We start from the raw sequence: 24,868 nt of genomic DNA, 5'->3' as shown, positions 1-24,868 counted from the left end.
AAATTGATGGTGTCCATCTCATAATGATCCAAAATAAAAAAAATTTTTTTTTTTTGAGACAGAGTCTTGCTCTGTCACCCAGACTAGAGTGCAGTGGCATGATCTTGACTCACTGCAGCCTCCATCTCCCGGGTTCAAGCGATTCTCGTACCTCAGCCTCCCAAGTAGCTGGGGTTACAGGTGTATGCCACCACACCTGGCTAATTTTTCTATTTTTAGTAGAGACAGGGTTTCACCAGGTTGGCCGGGCTGGTCTCCAACTCCCGGCCTCAAGTGATCTGCCCACCTCGGCCTCCCAAAGTGCTGGGATTACAGGCATAAGCCACCCTGCCCAGCCCAAAATAATAGATTTTTAAATAATTTTTTTCTTTTCTTTTCCACAAGCAATGCATATTTGATGTAGAAAATTTCAAGTGTAGAAAATTTCAAAAATGTAGATAAGCAGAAAGAAGGAAATTAAAATTACCTGTAATTCTAACTCTTCAAAATAATCACTGTCAACATTTTGAAATATATCCTTTGAGTGTTTTTTTAATGTAGATAATGGTTTTCTGACTAAATTAATTTCATATGCTATGTACAGTCCTTTTTATCTCCTATTTTTTATTTAACAATAGATCAAGGCCGGGCGCGGTGGCTCAAGCCTGTAATCCCAGCACTTTGGGAGGCCGAGACGGGTGGATCACGAGGTCAGGAGATCGAGACCATCCTGGCTAACACAGTGAAACCCCGTCTCTACTAAAAAATACAAAAAACTAGCCGGGCGAGGTGGCGGGCGCCTGTAGTCCCAGCTACTCGGGAGGCTGAGGCAGGAGAATGGCGGGAACCCGGGAGGCAGAGCTTGCAGTGAGCTGAGATCCGGCCACAGCACTCCAGCCTGGGCGACAGAGCGAGACTCCGTCTCAAAAAAAAAAAAAAAAAAAAAAAAAAAAAACCAAAAAAAAAACAATAGATCAAGGATCTCTCTCTAGTATTAACTATTCTTCTACCTAATTTTTGATGATTGCATAGTGCTCTCAGTCCCCTGGGTTGTTTTCAATTTTTCATTATTATGAACAAGGCAGCAATGAATAGCTTTGTTGTTAAACCCTTTTTCACATCCATAAAATGGATATATCTTTGAAAGCCCATAGTCACAAAGTTTAAGCCCCTATCTTGACGCTGAGCTAATTCAAGATGAAGTATGATTTCTGTGGGGATTCAGTAGAACAAAAAAACCTATAACTCCTTGGCTTTTTTTTTCCAAATTACTGTCATGCCTGTTGGGATGGTGGGGGGCACCCCCCTAATGACGTATGTGTAGAGAAACTTCTTTAAATTTTCAACTTCTAGCTAAAAATGATCATCTAGTAGTATTTCAGATATATTTGTGTTTAAGAAATGTTGATAAGCAGCCATTGAAAGTAAAGTGATTGTACCGAGAGAATGTGTTGTTATTATTAACTAAGATGCATTTGTTTTCATCACAAAGCAGCATCTCTTTATTGCTTTTTGGTTACCTCGATTTTCTAAAAGAAGAGCATGCTCCTTGCTTGGCCAGGCTGCTGCTTAGCATTCTTGATACTTACATTGCTTATGGACCGCATTTTTGATTGAGGATTTCCAGGTATACCTGGGGATCATCTACCACATAAAATAGTCCAGGTCTGGATTTAGAGGCACACACCATCTTGGTCCCAGACAACAGTGAATTAAATCATAAACTCCTGGCAAGTCTGCCCTTTGGAAATGAAGAGGATCTCACATGACACATGGATTGATATAAAAAGACACCAAACCACATGATGCAGAAAATACTTAAGGAAAAATTACAGCTGTGAATGCCCACTCTAAATCCCCACTAAGCCAATTAGTGGTCAGGGTGGCAGAGTAAGCACTTTGTTCGGCATACCATCATTGGTGAAGGGCATGAAGTTCAGTTCTGCCAGGAGAGTAACAGAGGAATGCCTACCTGGGAATATTGCTGATAAAATGTAAAATAACCAAGGAGTGGGGTAGGGGTGAGGAATAAAATGACAGAAGTCTTTGAAGTGAGACTACTTGTCATTGTTATGCATTTCACATACTGAAGATGGATGGGTTCCTGATTCAAGTGTTTTTTGTTTGTTTGGTAGGCTTTTTTTTTTTTTTTTTTTTTTTTTTTTTTAAACAGGGTCTCGCTCTGTCGCCCAGGCTGGAGTGCAGTGGTACCATCTTGGCTCACTGCAACCTCTGCCTACCGGGTTCAAGTGCTTCTCCTGCCTCAGCCTCCCATGTAGCTGGGATTACAGGCGCCCGCCACCACGCCCAGCTAATTTTTGTATTTTTAGTAGAGACGGGGTTTCACCATGTTGTCCAGGCTGGTCTCAAACTCCTGACCTCAACTGATCCACCCGCCTTGGCCTCCCAAAGTGCTGGGATTACAGGCATGAGCCACCATGCCTGGCCTTAAAATTTTTATCAGCTGGATTAAGACAAGGTTTCTCAACTTTGGTACTATTGACATTTTGGACCAGATAATTTTTTGTTGGGGGCTGGGGGTCCTGTGCATTGTAGGATGCTCCATAGTGTCCCTGGCCTCTGCACACCAGATGCCAGTAGCATCCCTTCCCTAGTTCTAACAACCAAAAATGTCACAAAATTGTCCCCCATTGAGAACCACTAGATTAAGAGATCATTATCCTGAAATACTGAAAAACTGCAGACTTGGGCCAAAAATCATGTCATGTGCCATTTTATTTTTAGATCAGTGTGGGAGGAAGTAGTGCCAGCCATTTTCAAGCTGTTAGGCAAGACTTGAAGTTCAGTATAGACCTGCACTCTCTGACGCCATGCATTCTGTGCAAATTTACATCTGTGTGCAAATTGCACCAAACCTCAATTGTACCAGTGAATATCATTGCTCTGCCTTCTACATCCTGCCTCCTATAACAGCAATGAAAGTGTCCTGTCTGTTGCTGAATGCATTGATTTAAACAACCTCTAAATCTATTTTGAAAGCTATATGGAAGGTAAGTATTAAACCAAGCAAAACTGACCCTCTGTCCCCAATGGGATCTTCTAATGATGCTTTAGGAGATCTCAGGCTATGGCACTGCCCACATGCTAATACTTTCTACCCACCTAGCTCACTTTACAAGAATCACCCCTAAACAATTTCCACTCTTCTCTGTTCTAAGATTATTTTGACTTAACTTCCTTGCCCTCACTCCCCATTTGGTTGGTTTAGCTAACTTTATGACTTACTCATCATAAAGTTAGACAAGTCTCTGCTTTTTTAAACCTCTTTGGCTACTGCTCAGCTACCATCTTTCCCTAAAGTGTCCCCATTGAAAGTTTGCATCTAATAACGGAAGTTGCCAACGTCTTGACCTCTTTCAGATATGACAATGGATGATGTTCGGGAATACGAGAAAAACATGCATGAACAAACCAACATAAAAGTTTGCAATCAGCATTCCTCCCCTGTGGATGACATAGAGAGTCATGCCCAAACAAGTGTACGTAGAATTTTTAAAACGTGTTGCCCACCCTTTCACAAATGCACTTGTAAATTGATCTTGGAAATACTGCAGGTGCCCGGTTCCCAACCTTCCATAGAAACATGTCGTCACCTAGAGCCTGTTGCTGCAGAACCTGAGCTGGATCTAAATTGGGCAGTGTCACCTCTCTTTTCCAGACATTTCGATCCCTTAAAGTTGCTTGACGTGGAGGTTATTTCGGTCATAAAACCAAGAACGTGGAGAGTGGAAACATTTTTGTGGGACTGGTAAAACGGCCTGCACCGTAAAAGAGCAGAGGAGTGAAAATGGATGTCATATGTAAACTAGAATAACATGTCAGTAACTTTTAAAAACATAGCTAACACTCACTTATTCATTCAAGGGAGGGCTTCTGGCTCATCAGCTATTTTAGGTTTCTTTACATTTGCTTTGAAAAGCTTTCTGTGGCTCTTTATAGCTGTTTTACCCAATCAGTTCCTTTTTACTTAGGATAATCTCAAGATGGGCTACAGTCTGTGCAGACACACAGGCTGAGCAGTGAAGGGGTGTGAGCTGGGGATGTGCTGAGCTGCCTAGCAGATCCCTGGGACTTAGGATAAGCCTTAGAGAGCCTCAGTTATTTCGTTGCACACTGGAAATTGAGAGCTGACTGTATACTGTATGCCAGCATTTTAAGTATCACAATCTCTCAATCATTCATGCTAGTGGAGGGGAACTAAAGATATCAAAGAAAAGTATAATCACCAAATCATTTCTTTGCATCTTCAGCCAGAGCTGTGATCTCTTTAGGTTCCAGCTAGAGTCCTCATGTCCATTAGCCCAGTCTCCAGAATAATACATAGTAGGTGTTTAAAAAAAAAAAATCAGCCGGGCATGGTGCCTCATGCCTGTTATCCCAGCACTTTGGGAGGCTGAGGCAGGTGGATCACCTGAGGTCGGGGGTTCAAGACCAGCCTGACCAACATGGAAAAACCTCATCTCTACTAAAAATACAAAATTAGCTGGGCGTGGTGGTTCATGCCTGTAATCCTAGCTACTCAGGAGGCTGAGGCAGGAGAATTGCTTGAAGCTGGGAGGCGGAGGTTGCAGTGAGCCAAGATGGCGCCATTGCACTTCAGCCTGGGCAACAAGAGCAAAACTCTGTCTCAAAAAAAAAAAAAAAAAAAAAAAAAATCAGTGCTGTAGTTCTAGGAAATTTAGATGTGGCTGTTGTCATAAATGGATCCTTTAGAACTGTGAAGACCTTCTGATTGCACTTTGGAAATTTTTAGTTACATTTTTGGAGCATGTCTTTGAAATGTGCCCTGCAAGGCTCATGTGCTGCAACTGGTTGCATGTGATTGCCCTTGTGGTTGCAAGGGCCCTAACTCTTCTACCATTTTGCATGCAGTGATTGGATTTGCAGGAAACTGTTGGAGCAAGAGGCGTTTCCTCTCCATGCACAGACCAATTCCAGTAGGACTTCCCCCTAGAGGTGCTCTTTAAGGAAACTCTCCTTGAATTTCTATCACTTTCAATTACCTTTTCTTTTAGAAATGTTGGGCCCCAGTTCCCCCTCGACCACTCTGAAAGTCATTCACTATAAATATGACAGGCAAACAAGGGAAACCACAGGAAAAGAGGAGATACCAGATGGCTGAAGGATGCTAAGCCCAGTGATTTTCTCATTCTAAGTCCAGAAGGCTCAGAGCTTATAAGGCCCTTGGCTTGGCTTTCTTTCAGTTTTACTGTGATTATTACTTTATAATTAAAGTCCACAGCTGGGGGGGGCGGTGGCTCACGCCTGTAAACCCAGCACTTTGGGAGGCCAAGGCGGGTGGATCACCTGAGGTCGGGAGTTCGAGACTAGCCTGACCAACATGGTGAAACCACGTCTCTACTAAAAATACAAAATTAGCCGGGCATGGTGATACATGCCCGTAATCCCAGCTACTCAGGAGGCTGAGGCAGGAGAATCGTTTGAACCCAGGAGGCAGAGGTGGCAGTGAGCAGAGATCACACCATTGCACTCTAGTCTGGGCAACAAGAGTGAAACTCCATCTCAAAAAAATAAAGTAAAATAAAAATAAAGTTCGCTTACTATGTAGAAGATGATAACATAGAGTGGTTCTTCCCACGGGACAGCCCACATAATCTCTGACTGCCCCTCAGCGCTGTTACTGTGACTTCAGGGTGAAAGATGCCTGCTGCTGGAGAAGTTATACAAAGTGGTTCTTTTGAATGCTTATGACATTTCCATTATCCTCTAGAATTCCATGAAATTGGAGCTCATTTATTTTTCCTTAGTCTTTCTCCTGTATCATAATGAAAAACAGTGAAAATCAGGAGGTGGCTCTTTGTCACAAATAAAAACTGCATGGGTGCTAAATGAATTTTAGATATCAACCCGAGCAGGGACAAATTAAATTGAAATTAGGCAAAATTAACATCCATGCACACAGCAGTCAGGAAATAAGTCTTCTTTTCAATTGAGCAGGTTTAAAGCCTTCAAGGAAGAGAACTTCTAAGAGCCTCTGGGAGTGGAAAATCAAAATTCTGTGCTTTAGATTATTTCTGCCCCCTGCTGGCTGTGTGGAGTAGAGCAATGTATTCAGCCACTTGATTAAGAAAGTCTGCTTTTTCAAAGATAATATCCATTTATCATAGCAAAAACATACCATACCCTGATTCACTAAAATGTTTCTCAGTCTCAACTTTATTGTGAAATAAATGCCTCTTTTTATATAACCTTAATCTCACTTCTGAGCTCATTTAATAGTCTTCATGTTTTTAAAAATTGTTGTTTATAGGTACAATTTTTCTCGATATATTCTGAATTTTATATCTTACCCACACAGTCGTAATGATTTATTTCCTTTGTAAAAACTTTCCCTTTCAGGAAATTTTAATAATTGTTCCCAGGAACTCCTCTTAGGGATTTCATTTTGTGAAAAATACTTCTGGTTTGCTCTGATGTTATAAAACCTAAGGATTAGGCTGGGCACGGTGGCTCATGTCTGTAATCCCAGCACTTTGGGAGGCCGAGGCGGGCGGAATACCTAATGTCAGGAGTTTGAGACCAGCCTGGCCATGGTGAAACCCCGTCTCTACTAATAACACAAAAATTAGCCGGGCGTGGTGGCAGACGCCGGTAATCCCAGCTACTCAGGAGGCCGAGGCAGGAGAATCACTTGAACCCAGGAGGTGGAAGTTGCAGTGAGCCAAGATCACGCCATTGCATTCCAGCCTGGGCAACAAGAGTGAAACTCTGTCTGGTTAAAAAAAAAAAAAAAAAAAAAAAAGCCCTAAGGATTAATACTGTGTTATGAATATTCATTACATACTCAGTATTTCCAAAGTGGCTATATTGCTTCATGCTGGTTATTCCCTCCAATATTATCTAATAAAGTTTCAACTCCTAAGTACATGGCAGTGAACAAGAAAGAATGAAAAATGGGTCTCTGGGGGACCAAAACAGATACAGAAAATTTGTGGGCACTAGATTTCGCATTTTGCTCCAGGATAAGCCTTGGGCCTTGATTCAGTCTTTAATAAGCCCAGTTACCTCTTTTCCTGTTCCCAGCAAGTAAAAATGTTAAAGGATACCAGAGATAGCCAGTGTAACAATAATTAATAATAACAGTAATAAGGCCAGGCATGGTGGCTCACGCCTGTAATCCCAACACTTTGGGAGGCCAAGGCAGGTGGATCACGAGGTCAGGAGTTCGAGACCAGCCTGGCCAACATGGTGAAACCCTGTCTCTACTAAAAGTACAAAACTTAGCCGGGCATGGTGGCACATGCCTGTAGTCCCAGCTACTCGGGAGGCTGAGGCAGGAGAATTGCTTGAACCTGGGAGGTGGAGGTTGCAGTGAGCCAAGATCACACCATTACACTCCAGCCTGTGCAACAGAGCAAGACTCCATCTCAAAATAATAATAATAACAGTAATAATAGAGTTTCTGAGCATGAGGGAAGAGATATCAAGCCATAAAGAGCAAATAGACCCTGAGAAGGAACTAAGGAACTGTATTTTTGCCCAGTGATATATTTTCAACATATTATGTCTCAAATGTAGTAAGTATATATAATACATTAAACATATTAGGGAAAGATTTACATTTTTTTAAATACTGTTTTTACTTTCTCACTTAATAAGAACATTTCGGGTATTTGGAAAACCTACATTATCCAACAATGATTATTAACGGTGGTATCACTGTTTTATTTGTTGAATTCCAAGTCATGCTTTTTTTTCTTTTAAATAGAATCCTCACTATTAAATGATCCTCTCCTTTCATTCTCTATTCTTTTTAAGTTTCCTCAAGAAATGGTTTTATTTTCTTGGCTTTGGAATGCTTAACAGGGTGTGGTGATGTTATTGATTTATGTGTTTTTGAAGCTGAATTTATTAAAACACAATCTCGGCCGGGCGCGGTGGCTCAAGCCTGTAATCCCAGCACTTTGGGAGGCCGAGACGGGTGGATCACGACGTCAGGAGTTCGAGACCATCCTGGCTAACACGGTGAAACCCCGTCTCTACTAAAAAATACAAAAAACTAGCCGGGCGAGGTGGCGGGCGCCTGTAGTCCCGGCTACTCGGGAGGCTGAGGCAGGAGAATGGCATAAAAACCCGGGAGGCAGAGCTTGCAGTGAGCTAAGATCCGGCCACTGCACTCCAGCCTGGGCGACACAGCGAGACTCCGTCTCAAAAAAAAAAAAAAAACACAATCTCTGAACCTTCTTAGGATCAATACACAGTCAGGAAACCAGAAACAACAGCATCTTTGTGGCCCCTCAGAATAAAAAAGTGTATGTATTGATTAAGAAGATAGCATGTTGGCCTGAGTACAGTGGCTTACACCTGTAATCCCAGCATTTTGGGAGGCTTAGGCAGGCGGATCACTTGAGCTGAGGAATTCTAGACCAGCCTAGGCAACATAGCGAGTCCCTGTCTCTATAGAAAATACAAAAAAAATTAACCAAGTCATTATGGCCTGCACCTGTGGTTTCAGCCTCATGGGGCCCTAAGGCAGGAGGATCACTTGAGCCCAGGAGGTCAAGGCTGCCGTGAGTCGTGACTGCACCACTGCACTCCAGCCTGGGTGATGCAGTGAGATCCTGTCTCAGATTAAAAAAAAAAAAAAAAAAAAAAAGAAGAAGAAGAAGATAGTATGTTGAAAAATCCTGATAATTTACCTGTGTACCCTATAAAGGTATACTTTCATGATCTAAAGTTGACAATAATGACAATAATATGTATCATTTCAGAGCTATTGATTGTTTTAATTACCTTCTCTTTATGGAAAAGATGACCAGTTAATTATAGCTCCAAATACCCCACACCAGACCCCCAACAACACAGATGCACACAGGTGCGCACACGCACACACACACAGGCACACATTTCCCCCGTCTAGTTCTGTACTCTACTGTTAAGTCCTTATTGAGAATACTTAAAATACTCACTGAAGAGTGCTTTGGAAAATCTTAAATGGATATTCCTAAAGGAATATTGTTTTCAGGGTGTAGCTTCCAATAAAAAAAAAAAAACTGGAGGTTCGGTATTTCAATGATACTTTGGGTATATAATCGGGAGAGGCCCCTTTATGATAGGGTTCCCATAGATCCTGTAAAAACAAGGGAAGTGATGAATCTATTTGCCTCTCTTATAAATAACTGCTTGTTTTTCTTTCTGTTTTTCTCCCTAAAGACATGACAATGGATGAAGTCCGAGAATTCGAACGAGCCACTCAGGAAGCCACCAACAAGAAAATCGGCATTTTCCCACCTGCAATTTCTATCTCCAGCATCCCCCTGCTGCCTTCTTCTGTCCGCAGTGCGCCTTCTAGTGCTCCGTCCACCCCTCTCTCCACAGATGCACCCGAATTTCTGTCTGTTCCCAAAGATCGGCCCCGGAAAAAGTCTGCCCCAGAAACTCTCACACTTCCAGACCCTGAGAAAAAAGCCACCCTGAATTTACCTGGCATGCACCCTTCAGATAAGCCATGCCGGCCCAAATCTGAGTAACTTTATATAAATATCTTATGGGGTTTTATATTTTCATTTGATTTTTTTGTTTTTGTTTTTGTTTTTTTTTAAGAATCTTCTGATAGAGAAAAAGACTGCTTTATCACTCAAACATGTTCCTTTGACCTTTCAGTGTGCATGTGACTCAGTAACTTCACATAGAATATGATTCCCTAAGTATGCCACACAGCATCATATTAGATGTAAGATGTAAGACCTGCAAAAGACAGAAGGAATCTTCTGTAACCACATAGCTGTAAGCCCGAGAGGAAGCCTTGTTATTGGGCATTTGATGAGGTTTGGCACGGACTTCAAGGATAAATGAATCAAAACTTTGCACCACTTTTGTTACAAGGTATGGTAGAAAATAGTAAAGTCAGTTTCCTCTCATCAAATCTAAAATTCTCCAAAATACTCTCAGGCATAACATACTTAGTTGTTAAATTTTGAACTGCTGATTACTAATACTTGAATACCAATAGTTACTGAGATTCCTATTTTGGTTAGTCTGACTCAGGATTTGGAGCCTAATTAACTCTTTAAACTTTTGAAAATTTTAATCATCAAGCTATAGTGGCTCCAAGTGCAATTAATAATAACTCATTTATACCTTCCACAGAATTTAATAAAGATTCTACTTGTTTCTGTCTTTTAATAACTTTCCCCTTTGTGCCCTTGTGGCCTCAGAAATCCTTAAGAATTGCATGGATGAATGTGACCATAACTGATTTTGGAATGGTTCAGTTTAGGAACCAAGAGGCCCAGGTGAGGCAACATCTTTTTTCTCTACAGGTACCAACAAACTTTGACTTGTCAGCTTCCATCATCAGTTAAGATTCTCAGAATTTGCAATTAATTGAGTAGAATTCATTTACTATCTACCCACTCAAAGAAGTACAAGGGTAGAGTAAGCTAACTGGGCTTTAACACGGTCAGAATGTCTGGTGCATGAACCATAAAAAAGAGAACTGTCTCCCATCCCCTTTCTTGTTTTACTCTTAGTAACATCCAGAATTCCCTGGAACAGATTGTCTACCACCAGACCTTAGAAAAGATTGTCATTCTCTTGCTCCTTACTTGAAATACAAATATTGGGACTGTCACGTACATCAAGTAACTACTGTCAAGTGGGAGGAGAGAATGAGCGGAATTGCTGACTCCTATTTGTAGAGTGAAAAGGAGGAGTGATAATAGATGCCCTTCTGTCTAGCTTTCCTTTCTTCAACTAGTGGTAATGCAAGATTAGAATCAAGGTTGACAGGAGGCAAGATCACTCATCAAAGTGACAGAAAGACAATTCTCCTTTGCTCTAAAGAGAGAAATCTGTCACCTTTGCACCTCACTGCCTTTAAACACAGATGGGAGGGCAGGCAGAATCTCAGCATTGACTTTTGTCCTCCAAGAGAGGAAGAGAAGAAGTAATTGGGCAACTTCGAGGCCCACACCCCAGCTAGCCTTCCTGATCGTAACCTCCAACCTCAGGAAAGGGACCTTCCCAAAACACAGATCCCAAAGGAAACAAAATAGACCAAGGAGCATAATCTGCTTCTCTCACACAGCCTCTCTGCCAGTGGACCCTGCCTGCTTCCCTCTCAGTGCTCAGCACTCTGTGTAGTGTCTTTCAGGTTGATAACACTCTCCCAAGGTGCAGGCGCTGGCCCCATGAGCCCAGCACCAAAGTTTTCTAGTCATAGGTCAGACTGTCAAGATCATTTCTTTATCTATAGGTTGATATTTAGCTTAAAAAAAAAAAAAAAAGAATAAACCTAGAACTCAAAGGAAACCCATTGCAAATAGCTTAGATCAACAGTGTATCTCTTCCCTAAGAATGATAGTATCTTAGTAAGACACCTTCTATGCATGGTATGGAAGCATGATTTTTGCTTGTGGGAAAACTTAATCTTTTATCAGACCCCTCGGACTTCTCAATCCCTCCCTCTCCACACAGTAGTATTTAATGAAAATGTTTTGCTTTAGAAAGCAAAACGCTACTTTCAGAAGACACTGAAATAGTATACGTATTTGCTTACCATTTGCAAGCTGAAATCAAGGCGGGGTGGGGTCATTATTTTCACATAGAATGTATTTATTTTGTGCAGGTTGTTAACACATCTGGCACCTAGTTTTTCATTAATAGCATTGCTATTTTCCCTTTTTATAAAGTAGCTTCTGCTGTCAAGGTTAACAATTCTGGCCGGGCGCGGTGGCTCAAGCCTGTAATCCCAGCACTTTGGGAGGCCGAGACGGGTGGATCACGAGGTCAGGAGATCGAGACCATCCTGGCTAACACGGTGAAACCCCGTCTCTACTAAAAATACAAAAAAAAACTAGCCGGGCGAGGTGGCGGGCGCCTGTAGTCCCAGCTACTCGGGAGGCTGAGCCAGGAGAATGGCGTGAACCCGGGAGGCGGAGCTTGCAGTGAGCTGAGATCCGGCCACTGCACTCCAGCCTGGGCGACAGAGCGAGACTCCGTCTCAAAAAAAAAAAAAAAAAAAGGTTAACAATTCTATATGCTTTAGGAAGCTAAGTTCTAATTTCCTTTTGTGAGTTTCATTTCTTTTATAACCAGTATGTTACCACAGACATCAGTTGCAAAGCTACCATGGTAGTGTGATTCTTAGCCAAAAAAAAAATGTGTGTGCTCTTAAAGTATGTTCAGTTTTTCTGTCTACATGTGCTTTGTGTGTGTTAAAAAGGGGGTGGGGGGCCTAGCTATTCCTTTAGCTGCTTTGCATATTTAACCCAGTCATCAAAAGGCATAAATGGCTTCAATATTTTATATCTCTTGGTTTTCAAGTATCATTTCACATTCTGTATACATGACTTTGTTATTGTGGAATACAAGCCTGCAATGGATGTATATATACAGAACATTAATAATTCTTATAAGGATGGAAGTCAAATGGCTGCATGATGGAAATTAGAAGAAAAAAAAAAAGCAGAAACTTGAATTTGCTAAGCATGTTTGGGGGGAAATAGAATCCTTAACTCAGTGCCTCTGTCTGCGATATGGAAACCTTCAACTTTGTTCACCAAAACTGTATTATACCTGTGTATATATATATATATAAATATAAATATAGTATAGTGAATCAGACACCATCGGTTTTAAGTCTCTGGTAGCCAAATTTAAATAATCCATAGAATATCACATATGTTCACTCCATCTTCATCTCTGAAGTTAGTGGAGACCATCAAAATGACTGTACATTTCATGACTCTGGGAAAATTTCAAATGTGAAGTACCCCTGTGCATTTTGTTGGCCGTAGCACAGCATTCTTGCTTTAGCTGTGCTTTCCTGGGATGAGAAGATCTTGGTGTTTTTAACACATAAGCTTTGTTAGAAATCACCTCTGAAGATCATTTCATTTTCTCACTTTGGGTTGCTGCAAGACAAAGCAAAGGAAAAGGATAACAACGAAGGAGGCCGTGACACTTTTAGTTGCCACCGTTGTAATTCAAACAATATGGGTTTGTTGGTGAACTGATTTATCAAGCCTTCTGTTACAGTTTTGCATCTGTGTGTGGGGAAAATTTTAATTTATTTGGAAGTATTTATTAGCCATGTTGTTGGTCCTGAAAATAAATCTCTAAGTAGCACAGTTGTGGGTATATTATGCAGGCACTTACCACCGTATCTGCAAAGGTAACTGTGGTTTTCTTTCAAGACACTGTGATAAACAGTGAACTAAGAGAATAGATTCTGACACGTCTCGATAAATCATTCTCTGCAAAAGTTTCAGGGCTAATGTATTTATGTGTATTCTTAAATTCTACTTTCTTTGGCATCTCTTCATGGCTCAGAGACAACAAGGTAATAGGTCATTGGCTGGCTTAGGTCAACAGGAATTTTACTCTTAAGAAGGGTCAGTGTATAGCTGACTCTGCATACAATGTGTAATCAGATAATCCATTAGAGAGGAATTGTCCAAATAGTTTTAGTACCTTTCTGATCATCTGACGCAGTAGGCTAGGAGACAATCTGTCATCTGAGCCATAGTTCTTGAGATTCAAAAAGTCTGTCCAGTGACTGCAATCTGATTATAAATAAACTATTTTAAACTGTTCATTCTTGCTGAAACTGAAGTGTACACAATAGCACAGCGTTGGCATGCTGAGGCAAAACATTGGGTTCTTTTGCGTTCTACCTTCAAAACGATCTGTTTGCATTTGAAATATGAGTGTTTAAGCTTTTTAGGAGTTAGTGTAATAAGAGAATGTGAATCTGTTGGGAAATTTTCAGATGCCATTAATAATTGTCATTTTGTTGTTAAATTAACAAGTACTTTAGGATAAGCCTCTCGATGTTTTTGCTTTAAATTGAAAGCATGTCTGTCAAATTGCAAGTTTCCCTTCGGTTTCTGTATATCACCCAGAAGAGGGTCTTTGAGTTGGTGTTGTACCTGTACCACTCACATGTAGCGTCAAGTGTAATTTTTAGTGTTTACATTCAAGCTGGGATCTTGACTGGTTAAATGAATCCACATACCACTGCCACTGCTGGAGGACCAGGTGTTGGAATACACAGCGTTACAGGCTATAAGCAAAGCAAACAAAAGTTGATCCTGACATATGCCATCCTTCTGTGTCATTTTGTGGCCGCTCTGTGTTTTTCTCCCTAGTTATTATTGTTAATAACTCACTTTTTCTTACATTCTGTTGTAAATAAAATACAAAGCAATCTTCTTTCCAAGTGTAGCTTCCTCTCTCTTTCTCGCTCGCTCTCTCTCTCTCTCTCTCTCTCTCCTCTTCAGCTATTCTCAAGGGAATATTAGTCATTGTTCACTTGTGGGTGGATGGGCTTGTTTCTTTTCCTCTATGGATATTTTTCCCATCCACATGCCACTGCCACTGCTGAAGGACCAGGATCAACAAAAGTTGATCCTCACAGATGCCATCCTTCTGTGTCATTTTGTGGCCTTGCCTGCTAGTAGGCATATGGCACCTTCAGGACCCTTGGTAGGAAAAGTCTGAGTGTCTGCACTAATTATCCAGCCAAAAAATACACAAGGTGGCCAGCCAGGCCAACATGGTGAAACACCATCTCTACTAAAAATACAAAAATTAGCCAACCGTGGTGGCACATGCCTATAATCCCAGCTACTCAGGAGGCTGAGGAATGAGAATCGCTTGAACCCTGGAGGCTGCGGTGAGCTAAGATCGCGCCACTGCTGTCCAGTCTGGGTGTGAAAGAGCAAGATCCTGTCTCAAAAAAACAAAACAAAACAAAAAAACCTGGCCGGACACGGTGGCCTGTAATCCCAACACTTTGGGAGGCCGAGGTGGGCGGATCACCTGAGGTCAGGAGTTTGAGACCAGCCTGAACAACATGGTGAAACCCAGTCTATACTAAAAATACAAAAATTAGCCAGGCCCATGGTGGTGCGCGCCTGTAATCCCAATGACTCGGGAGGCTGAGGCAGGAGAATCGCTTGAAATCGGGAAGCGAGAGTTGCAGTGAGCCGAGATTGCGCCACTGCACTCCAGCCTGGGCAACAGGAGCAAAACTCCGTCTCAAAAAACCAAAACAAAACAAAACAAAACCCGAGGTGAATCTGTAACCCAGTGGGATACTCATGCACCCATCCACCAGGTGTTTGGTTCCCCCTTGTCAAACATGAAGCTATCCACCCTGGGGGAATCTGCAGGAACACCATCCCAGTGGGACACTAGATTCTCTCCATTGGGCCAGTTTTTAAGGAGAGCTGAAATCACTCTGATGTGGTTTCTCCATCTCAAGTAGCTCCTGTGCACAAAAGGGTTCTCTGCAGATGGGTAGTGAGAGGACAGAAACTAACTTACTTTCTTTCTTTCTTTCTCTCTCTCTCTCTCTCCTCTCTTTCTCTCTTTTTTTTTTTTTTTTTTTTTTTTTTTTGAGACGGAGTCTCGCTCTGTCACCCAGGCTGCAGTGCAGTGGCCGGATCTCAGCTCACTGCAAGCTCCGCCTCCCGGGTTCACGCCATTCTCCTGCCTCAGCCTCCCAAGTAGCTGGGACTACAGGCGCCCGCCACCTCGCCCGGCTAGTTTTTTGTATTTTTTAGTAGAGACGGGGTTTCACCGTGTTAGCCAGGATGGTCTCGATCTCCTGACCTCGTGATCCACCCTTCTCGGCCTCCCAAAGTGCTGGGATTACAGGCTTGAGCCACCGCGCCCGGCCTTTTTGTTTTTTTTTTTCTGAGTCTCACTCTGTTACCCAGGCTGGAGCGCAGTGGTGTGATTACAGCTCACTGAAGCCTTGACCTCCTGGACTCAAGTGATCCTCCTGCCTCGGCCTCCAGAGTAGCTGGGACTACAGGTACACACCACCACACCAAACTAAGTTTTTATTTTTTCTAGAGACTGGTTAAACTACGTTACCCAGGCTGGTCTTGAACTCCTGAACTCAAGTGATCATCTCGCCTCAGCCTCCCAAAGTGTTGGATAATGATAGGTGTGAGCCACCGCACCCAGCCAGAAATACTTTCTAGACCCTGCTTGTTAGTCTCCTGCTAAAACAGCACATACCTCTCACTCTGTTCTCTCCTGTTGAATCATCTGCATCCTATGTTCTAATCTCTGACTGGATCAGGCACACAGCTTCATAGAAGCACACCATCAGTCGGCTTTCTACACTGAAAATTTCCCAAAATCATATTGTATTGTTCCAGTGAACAAAAACATGCTTGCTTTTGTAACTCCAACTTCACCATTACCACCCCCACCCTGCCTTTTACTTCTTTTTTCAAAACACACAAACTTTCCACACATTGTTGCTGGCTAACTTTCAGCCAGTGAACTTGGGTACAGCTAGGCTGGGTGTTTATTCCTGGGGCCAAACTATATGGGTGGTTAAATAATTGGATGCCTAATGTTTTATACACACACACACACACACACACATATATGTATATGTATCACCCCCAATTTCCTACTACAGCTTTTCATCAAGGCATTATCTCATTTGAGCATTACTCTTTAGATTTCCAAACATCCACATTCTTTTCTAAAATGTCCTTGTTTCGGCCAGGCACGGTGGCTCACACCTGTAATCCCAGCACTTTGGAAGGCCCAATAGGTGGGCAGATCACGAGGTCAGGAGATCAAGATCATCCTGGCCAACATAGTGAAACCCTGTCTCTACTAAAATACAAAAAATTAGCCAGGCATGGTGACAGGCACCTGTAGTCCCAGCTACTCCGGGGGGCTGAGGCAGGAGAATCGCTTGAACCTGGGAGGCAGAGGTTGCAGTGAACAGAGATCGCACCACTGTATTCCAGCCTGGGTGACAAAGCAAGACTCTGCCTCACACACACACAAAAAAAGTCCTTGTTTCCTTCATTACATTCTACTTGGGGTTTCTTGCCTCTGACCTCCAGCTGCATCTTAGCCTCTCAAGTTCATCATAATCATGCGACCATTCTTCAACCCTGTCGTGAAATATCCCTCTATGAAAATGTCACCCTCAGCCGCGTTCAGTGGCTCACACCTGTAACACCAACACTTTGGGAAGCTGAGACAGGTTATCTTGAGTCTAGAAGTCTGAGACCACCTGGGCAACATGGTGAAATCCTATGTCTCAAAAAAAAAAAAAAAAAAAGGCCGGGCACCGTGGCTCACGCCTGTAATCCCAGCATTATGGGAAGCCGAGGTGGGCGAATCATGAGGTCAGGAGATCGAGAGGCTCACGCCTGTAATCCCAGCATTATGGGAAGCCGAGGTGGGCGAATCATGAGGTCAGGAGATCGAGACCATCCTGGCTAACACGGTGAAATCCCGTCTCTACTAAAAATACAAAAAAAATTAGCCGGGCATGGTGGCGGGCACCTGTAGTCCCAGCTACTCGAGAGGCTGAGGCAGGAGAATGGCGTGAACCTGGGAGGCGGAGCTTGCAGTGAGCCGAGATCACGCCACTGGACTCCAGCCTGGGTGACAGAGCAAGACTCCGTCTCAAAAAAAAAAAAAAAGAAGAACAAAAATGTCACCCTTAGTCCTGAAGCTTTGACGCCTTTGGAACAACAATCTTTGTGCATGTTCACATACAGTTGTGTGTGTGTTTAACTCAGTGAGGTTGATCCAGGCAAACCCTGTTTTCCAGCTGGCAGACTGACTTTCTCTGCCTAATGTACCTGCCCTCTGACATTTCATCCTCCCATAAATCCTCCTTTTTCCATAGTATGCAACCTAGTAGGATATCCCATTCAAATCCAAATCGGCAAGTGCTTCTCTGCTCCTGGGAAAGTTGGAGGCAGGCTGGGACTTTGCCTTAATGCCTTTGCTCTGTTCCCAGCATTGAGGAACGGAGCTAGCCTATGACCAAAAAAAAACATAGCCTCAGAACCTACTGAATCAGCCATTCAGTGCAGCAACATTAACGGGCTGAATTAAGCACCTGGGATTTAAGGGATAATTATGTTTAACTGTAAGTACAAACTTTCTGCACTGAAAGCAGACACAAAAGACGGGGTCATCACTTCCCCTCCTTTAGCTTTTGTAGAAGGGAGTTTTGACCGCTCTGTCCCTGGTGGGTATTTGAGGGTGGCCAAATCTGGACTTCTGTGATTTTTTTAAAAAATTGTGTTCCAAAATAACTTTCTTGCTCCCAAGAGATTCCACATGCAAGATGCTGGCAGTTTACAGCTCATTAGTAACCCTTGAGAATCATTTTGTGCTCTTAAGCATACCAGTGATTATATTCGGAGTGTTCAAAGACAGCTTGCTGCTTTCTCTGTGCAGTCAGTCAACAGTACTGAATGCATATTTTGTCTTTTCTCAGAATACAACTTGAAAATTTACAAAGATTCTACGAGTTTAAATTTTCCCACTGTTATCTTAGAGTTAACTGTGTTTCCTTGCATCTTGCTAAAACTCTTACTATATAAATCCAAGAATGTGACTTTTCACCTTAAGTACTTTAGAATTTGTCTTCTGTAACGCATAATCCATACATGCCTGTCTTTCTACAAAATGCTTTAAGGATATTGAATTGTTTTATAAACACCTTTACATTTGGTACATAGCATGTTTATCATTTTTCATAGCTATATAATATTCCATTGGGTTGAAAATCGATAACTTATTTAAACATTCCTTTATTATTTAGTATTTAGGTTATGTTCCAGATTTTGTTATTATATACAGTGCCTTTAGGAACATCTTTGCAATATAGCTTATGTCTTCATTTTAATTATTTGTTCTGGATAAATTCCCAGAAATTGAATTACTGGGTCAAAGGACGTAAATATTTTCCTGACTTTGGGTCCTTACTGCCAACATCCCCTCCAAAGAAAATTATACCAATTTACAATTCCACCGACAATATATGAATGAGAACATATGTCTCTTTAAACAAGTATTTGCCATTGTAAAACTTCACCAGTCTTAACATTTTTTTTTTTTTTTTTTTTTTTTTTTGAGATGGAGTCTCGCTCTGCCGCCCAGGCTGGAGTGCAGTGGCCGGATCTCAGCTCACTGCAAGCTCCGCCTCCCGGGTTCACGCCATTCTCCTGCCTCAGCCTCCCCAGTAGCTGGGACTACAGGTGCCCGCCACCTCGCCCGGCTAGTTTTTTGTATTTTTTAGTAGAGACGGGGTTTCACCGTGTCAGCCAGGATGGTCTCGATCTCCTGACCTCGTGATCCGCCCGCCTCGGCCTCCCAAAGTGCTGGGATTACAGGCTTGAGCCACCGCGCCCGGCCTCAGTCTTAACTTATTAAGCAATTGCCAGCATCTGATTCCCATACAAGTCTTTTGTTAAAGTATTAATAGGTCAAATATCCTTATTTTGGGTAGTCATGTGATGAAGGGAGAGCCCAGACACAAAGAAGCTCTCCGAATTATTTAAATATTCAGTGCCTTCTCCAGCCTAGCTAGCAAACTGTAGAAATATTTGACTGGCTACTACAGACACAAAAGCCTAACTTGAGCATAAGGAACTGCATTTAATTGAATAAACAAACATCAGTTCTAAGTCATTTTGTTTTCACACTTTCAGGGATAACAAACATTGAATGCATCTTTTTACTTGAGGTTTTCCTGAAAACCACCATATAAGCGCCAACAAGTTTTTTGTTGGTTTCTTTCTTTATTTATTTCTTTTTTTTGAACCAAGAAGGAATCAGTTTTTAAAAAGAAAAGAAAAGAAAAAAAAACTCCAGCTCTCTTACTGTTATTTTAGAATTGGTCATTCCCAGATTCTAGCAGAACCTTGGTAAGGACAAAGCAGAGTCCTTCCTAAGTCTTTGATTTAACTTCTTGGGAAGCAACGCAATGATAGATCGCACATGTGCTCCAAAAAAAGGGAAGAAACAGTTGGTACATAGCACTCTTTTCAGCCACGCGCAAGCCATTCCGGAGAAATAGAGAATTTTCCACCACGAGCATACTATGCTCATTTCTCATACATAGCAAGGAAGGCCAAGGTATAAAATTTACGCTCAGGTTAGTTTGGAATCTGACTGCAGTGTTTACTTTTTTTTTTTTTTTTTTTTTTTTGAGACGGAGTCTGGCTCTGTCGCCCAGGCTGGAGTGCAGTGGCCGGATCTCAGCTCACTGCAAGCTCCGCCTCCCGGGTTCACGCCATTCTCTGGCCTCAGCCTCCCGAGTAGCTGGGACTACAGGCGCCCGCCACCTCGCCCGGCTAGTTTTTTGTATTTCTTAATAGAGACGGGGTTTCACCGTGTTAGCCAGGATGGTTTCGATCTCCTGACCTCGTGATCCGCCCGTCTCGGCCTCCCAAAGTGCTGGGATTACAGGCTTGAGCCACCGCGCCCGGCCTTTTTTTTTTTTTTTTTTTTGAGACGGAGTCTCGTTCTGTATCCCTGGCTAGAGTGCAGTGACATGATCTCAGCACATTGCAACCTCCACCTCCCGAGTTCAAGTGATTCTCCTGCCTCAGCCTCTACGTAGCTGGGATTATAGGCACGCGCCACCATGCCCAGCTAATTTTTGTATTTTTCACTTTTATTAGAGACAGGGTTTCACCATGTTGGCCAGGCTGGTCTCGAACTCCTGACCTCAAGTGATCCACCTACCTCAGCCCCCCAAAATGCTAGGATTACAGGCATGAGCCACCTCACCCGGCCCAGTGTTTACTGTTTTATTGTCAGTGTTGGGTGTTTATTTTAATTATTTTGAAATAACTATAGATTCACACCCTTCACCCAGCCTCTCTACAAAAAGTACAAAAATATTGGCTAGCTGTGGTAGTGCATGCCTGTAGTCACAGCTACCTGGGAGGCTGAGGTGGGAGGATCACTTGAGCCTGGGAGGCAGAGGTTGCAGTGAGCTGAGATCACACCACTGCACTCTAACCTGGGCAATAGAGCAAGACCCTATCTCAAAAAAAATTTTTTTTCACCATATTTACATGCACTCATTTGTGTGTGTGTGTGGGGGGGGGTGTGTGTATGCATGTGTAGGCATAGAGTTCTATGCAATTTCCTCATCAACATAGCCTCATGCAGCTATCACTATAATTAAGATACAGAACTGTTCCATCACTACAGGACTCTCTTCTGCTGCCATCCCCTTACCCCAATCTCCCAAAATCTTTACTTTCAAAAATGAAAAAATGTTCACAGAGGCAGACAGCCACCTCAACTTTTTTCTGCTACTGTCTAACATATTCATCACAACTCTCAAACATTTTTGGGGGCATTTTAATTTAATTTTAAAATTAAATTTCAATTAAATATTTTTATTGTCATAAAATATACATAAAATGTATGTATATTTAAGTATATACAATTTGTGTATATATGTATATTATAAGTCTCTCATGAGACTTATTCACTATCACATTAGCTTTTTTTTTTTTTTTTTGAGACAGATTCTCCCTCTGTCGCCCAGGCTGGAGTTTAGTAATGGCACGATCTTGACTCACTGCAATATCTGCCTCCAGGGTTCAAGCAATTCTCCCACCTCAGTCTCCCAGGTAGCTGGGATTACAGGCACGCACCACCACACTCAGTTAATTTTTGTATTTTGGTAGAAACACCTCACCCAGCCCAGTGTTTACTGTTTTATTGTCAGTGTTGGGTATTTATTTTAATTATTTTGAAATAATTATAGATTCACAGGAAGTTACAAAGAAGTATACAGGATGGCCTGTACACCCTTCACCCAGCCTCCCCTGATGATAACATCTTGTATAACTAGTAGTACACCAGCCGGGCCCGGTGGCTCATGCCCGTAATCCCAGCACTTTGGGAGGCCAAGGCGGATGGATCACTTGAGGTCAGGAGTTCAAGACCAGTCTGGCCAACATGGTGAAACCCTGCCTTTACCAAAAACACAAAAAAATTAGCCAGGCATGGTGGCAGGTGCCTGTGATCCCAGTTATTCGGGAGGCTGAGGCAGGAGAATCGCTTGAATCTGGGAGGTGGAGGTTGCAGTGAGCTGAGATTCTGCCATTGCACTCCAGCCTGGGCAACAGAGCAAGACTCCATCTCAAAAACAAAAAAAATTCAACATGAGATTTGGAAGGAACAAACAAACCAAACTATAGGAGTGCTGCACTAGTAAACAGAAAGTTCTCTAATTATTAGAAAACAGATATTTCCTTGTTTTTATTTTTTTTCTTTTGAGACAGGGTCTGGCTCTGTCACCCAGGCTGGAGTGCAGTGGCACAAACATGGCTCACTGCAACCTCAACCTCCCGGGCTCAAGCTATTCTCCCACCTCAGCCTCCTGAATAGCTGGGACCACAAGCATGGGCCACCACACCTGGCTAATTTTTTAAATTTTTGCAGACACCATATTGCCTAGGCTGGTCTCAAATTCCTAGGCTCAAGTGATCCTCCCACCTTGACCTCCAAAAGTGCTGATATTATAGGCATGAGCCACCACACCCAACGAGACCTTTTCTAGTTATTAGACAACAGACATTTTTCTAATGCTGTGTGATGCTGGACTAGTGACTTCATCCCTCTGAGCCTTTGTTTCTTCAAATGTAGCAACACTACCATTAATAACAAGTGGCACATATTAAATTTGAATGGCAAATATGTAAAAATGAGATTGTCAGTAGGTGATGGAAGCTGTGGCTGAAAAATCATGAGAAAAACAGAATGCACAGGCAAGTTTCAACAGTAGCTCTAGGCCGAGGGTAGTGGTTCATGCCTGTAATTCCAGCACTTTGGGAAGCCAAGGCAGGAGGATTACTTGAGCTCAGGAGTTTGAGAGCAGCCTGGGCAACATAGTGAGACCTCATCTCTACAAAAAGTTTAAAAATTAGCCGAACATGGTGGCATAGGCCTGTAGTCGCAGCTACTCAGGAGGCTGAGGTGAGAAGATCGCTTGAGCCCAGGAGTTCAAAGCTGCAGTGAGCTATGATCGCACCACTGCACTCTAGCCTGGGAGACACAGCAAGACCTTGTCTCTAAAAAATAAATAAACAGAAGCTCTATGAGAAAGAGCAGGTGACCTTTCCTAGTGCTCTCAGTACATGAAGCTCCTTTTGAAAATAAGAATAGGCCAGGCGCCGTGGTTCACGCCTATAATCCCAGCACTTTGGGAGGCCAAGATGGGCATATCACGATGTGGAGTTCGAGACCAGCCTGGCCATCATGGTGAAACCCCATCTCTACTAAAAATATAAAAATTAGCCAGGCGTGGTGGCAGGCACCTGTAATCCCAGCTACTTGGGAGGCTGAGTCAGAAGAATTGCTTGAACCTGGGAGGTAGAGGTTGCAGTGAGCCGAGATCATGCCACTGCACTCCAGCATAGGCAACAGAGCAAGACTCTGTCTCAAAAAATAAATAAATAAAAAATAGAAAAACAAAAATAGTCCAGGTGCGATGGCTCACGTCTGTAGTTCTAGCACTTTGGGATGCTGAGGCAGGTGGATCACCCAGGCGGATCACCCGAGTCCAGGAGTTCGAGACCAGCCTGGCCAAAATGGCGAAACCCATCTCTACTAAAAAATGCAAAAATTAGTTGGGCGTGGTGGCGCACGCCTAATCTCAGCTACTTGAGAGTCTGAGGCACAAGAATCACTTAACCCGGAAGGCAGAGGTTGCAGTGAGCTGAGATCGCGCCACTGCACTCCAGCTCGGGAAACAGAGCAAGACCCTGTCTCAAAAATAAAAACAAAAAATAAAAAATTAAGAATAAGGTAAAATATGGCTCTGTTTGAAAAGAACTGCACAAATGAAGTCAGACCTGCAAAACCTGCTTTGTTTTCATGCATGCAAGTTGTAAAAATAATTATGTTTTACTCCTCTAAAGACAACTAAATGAGGATGCTTAGATCATGAAACACACACACAAAATTGGCTAATTTCAGATCATCTGGTGGGTCAATAGTGTTTTATACTCAGATTCTTTTAAGTAACATGACCTGTTATTGTCAGAATATAAAAATGTCAAAAGCTTCTCTTTTTTCTGATATACTAGTTCTAATTTGCATCTAAATGAAAAAGCTTTTTAGCATGACAAAACACCCTTGCCAAGCTGATGGACGACTTTTGAGACAGATTTGGTGAATACACAGAAGTTTAACTAAAAAGGCCAACATTTTGTTAATTGGATTTGCTAAACAATACCTACCACAGCCTCATTGAAACTCTTCGGTAATTCCTTTTACATGAAACTAAACCAAACATACCCCGAGTAGCATACTTATGTTTGAAAACAAGCATCTTCAATTCTGGATCCAAATACGAATCATTTATTTTCAGTGTTTTGGGTAGGCTCTTTTTCCCCTCCCCAAGCACCTTTCTTGATGCTTTAAATGAAAAGCAAGGAAAAAATGGTTTAAAAAGTAAAATACCAGGCCTGGCGCAGTAGTTCACACCTGTAATCCCAGCACTTGGAGTCTGAGGCAGGAGGATTACTTGAGCTCAGGACTTCTGAGATCAGCCTGGGCGATATAGGGAGACATAGTCTCTATCAAAATAAATAAATAAATATTTTAAAAATTAGCTGGGCATAGTGGAGCACACCAGTAGTCCCAGCTACTCAGGAGGCTGAGGTGTGAGGATTGTTTGAGCCAGGGAGGTTGAGGCTGCAGTGAGCCGTGACTAGGTCACTGCACTCCAGCCTGGGTGACAGAGTGACACCCTGTGTCAAAAAAAAAAAAAAAAAAAGGTAGAATACCTCCAAGTTTCCTTAAGGGACAATCTGAGAGCCTTTCTTCCCAGAGGGAGCCCTGAGAGCCATCAAAGGGACCTCTAAGATTTCACATTGTATTCTTCTCTTCCCTCCCAATTTTAGGCCTTTGTTTTTTTACCTTCCTCTAAATAATAGGCGGTCTCCAACTCACTCATCTGAGTTATTAATGACCCATCCACACAATGGCTCCTTAACCATGATCTCAGCCGCCATAATGCCAGACACTGGGTCTCCAACAATTACCCTCAAACTCACCTCTCCACTCCTGGTTTTTCTGTGGTTTCCTC

At 42.5% G+C, this 24,868-nt stretch overlaps 1 protein-coding gene across 1 annotated transcript in view; it reads left to right on the top strand.

The window, feature by feature from the left end:
• Window positions 1–14,178, top strand: part of PITPNC1 (phosphatidylinositol transfer protein cytoplasmic 1) — a 322,554-nt gene extending 308,376 nt beyond the window's left edge. The window contains exon 9 of the mRNA XM_050762493.1: window positions 9,175–14,178. Coding sequence (XP_050618450.1) covers window positions 9,175–9,491 — 317 coding nt within the window. The 3' untranslated portion in view covers window positions 9,492–14,178. The remainder of the gene's footprint in view (window positions 1–9,174) is intronic.
• Window positions 14,179–24,868: the final 10,690 nt, after the last annotated feature.

Source organism: Macaca thibetana, chromosome 16 (genome assembly GCF_024542745.1).
Source record: "Macaca thibetana thibetana isolate TM-01 chromosome 16, ASM2454274v1, whole genome shotgun sequence".
Taxonomy (NCBI): Eukaryota; Metazoa; Chordata; class Mammalia; order Primates; family Cercopithecidae; genus Macaca; species Macaca thibetana.
The sequence above is the reverse complement of the archived record's forward strand: the minus strand, read 5'-3'. Positions and strand labels throughout refer to the sequence as shown.